Source organism: Microtus ochrogaster, chromosome 18, assembly GCF_000317375.1.
Source record: "Microtus ochrogaster isolate Prairie Vole_2 chromosome 18, MicOch1.0, whole genome shotgun sequence".
Taxonomy (NCBI): domain Eukaryota; kingdom Metazoa; phylum Chordata; class Mammalia; order Rodentia; family Cricetidae; genus Microtus; species Microtus ochrogaster.
Window position 1 is genome coordinate 20928513 of NC_022020.1, and position 556 is coordinate 20929068.

Here is a 556-nt window from a genome sequence, read left to right on the forward strand (position 1 = left end):
CTCAGGCAAGTTCACACACAATAAAAATTTTAAAAATTATCGATTAGACTAAAATATTCTATGTTCAGTGAACATTTTGTCCATGAACTAAGAGTATCTTGTGTTTACTATTATGCGATAAAGACTTAATGTAGGGTCATTGAAATTGTCTAACAAGTAAAGGTACTTGCCACCAAGCCTGTCAACCTTAGGTCAATACCCAGAATCCACCTCCTGGGGACCCTCATGGTGGAAGGAGAGAACTAACTCCTGCAAGTTGTTCTCTAACCTCCACTTGTCTTTCATGCTGCATGTATGACTGAACCTGCACACACACAGAAACAAATAGAGTAACTTATTGTTTAAAAAGACTTAGCAGGAGTTCTGTCTTTCAGGAAGTAAATGCACTTGAGTGTGAAATTCAGTTGTTGAAAAACTTGCTGCATGAGCGGATTGTTCAGTATTATGGTTGTTTGAGGGATCCTCAGGAGAAAACACTCTCCATCTTTATGGAGTATATGCCAGGGGTAAGTCCATGCATCTTTATGGGGTCTATGCCAGGGGTAAGTCCATGCAT

General features: G+C 39.6%; 1 protein-coding gene across 1 annotated transcript in view; it reads left to right on the forward strand.

Annotated features, from left to right (window-relative positions):
* The window catches only part of Map3k2 (mitogen-activated protein kinase kinase kinase 2), a 79185-nt gene that overhangs the window by 68613 nt on the left and 10016 nt on the right, over positions 1-556 (forward strand). The window contains exon 14 of the mRNA XM_005355872.3: positions 375-506. Within this exon, the coding sequence (XP_005355929.1) occupies positions 375-506 (132 nt within the window). The remainder of the gene's footprint in view (positions 1-374; positions 507-556) is intronic.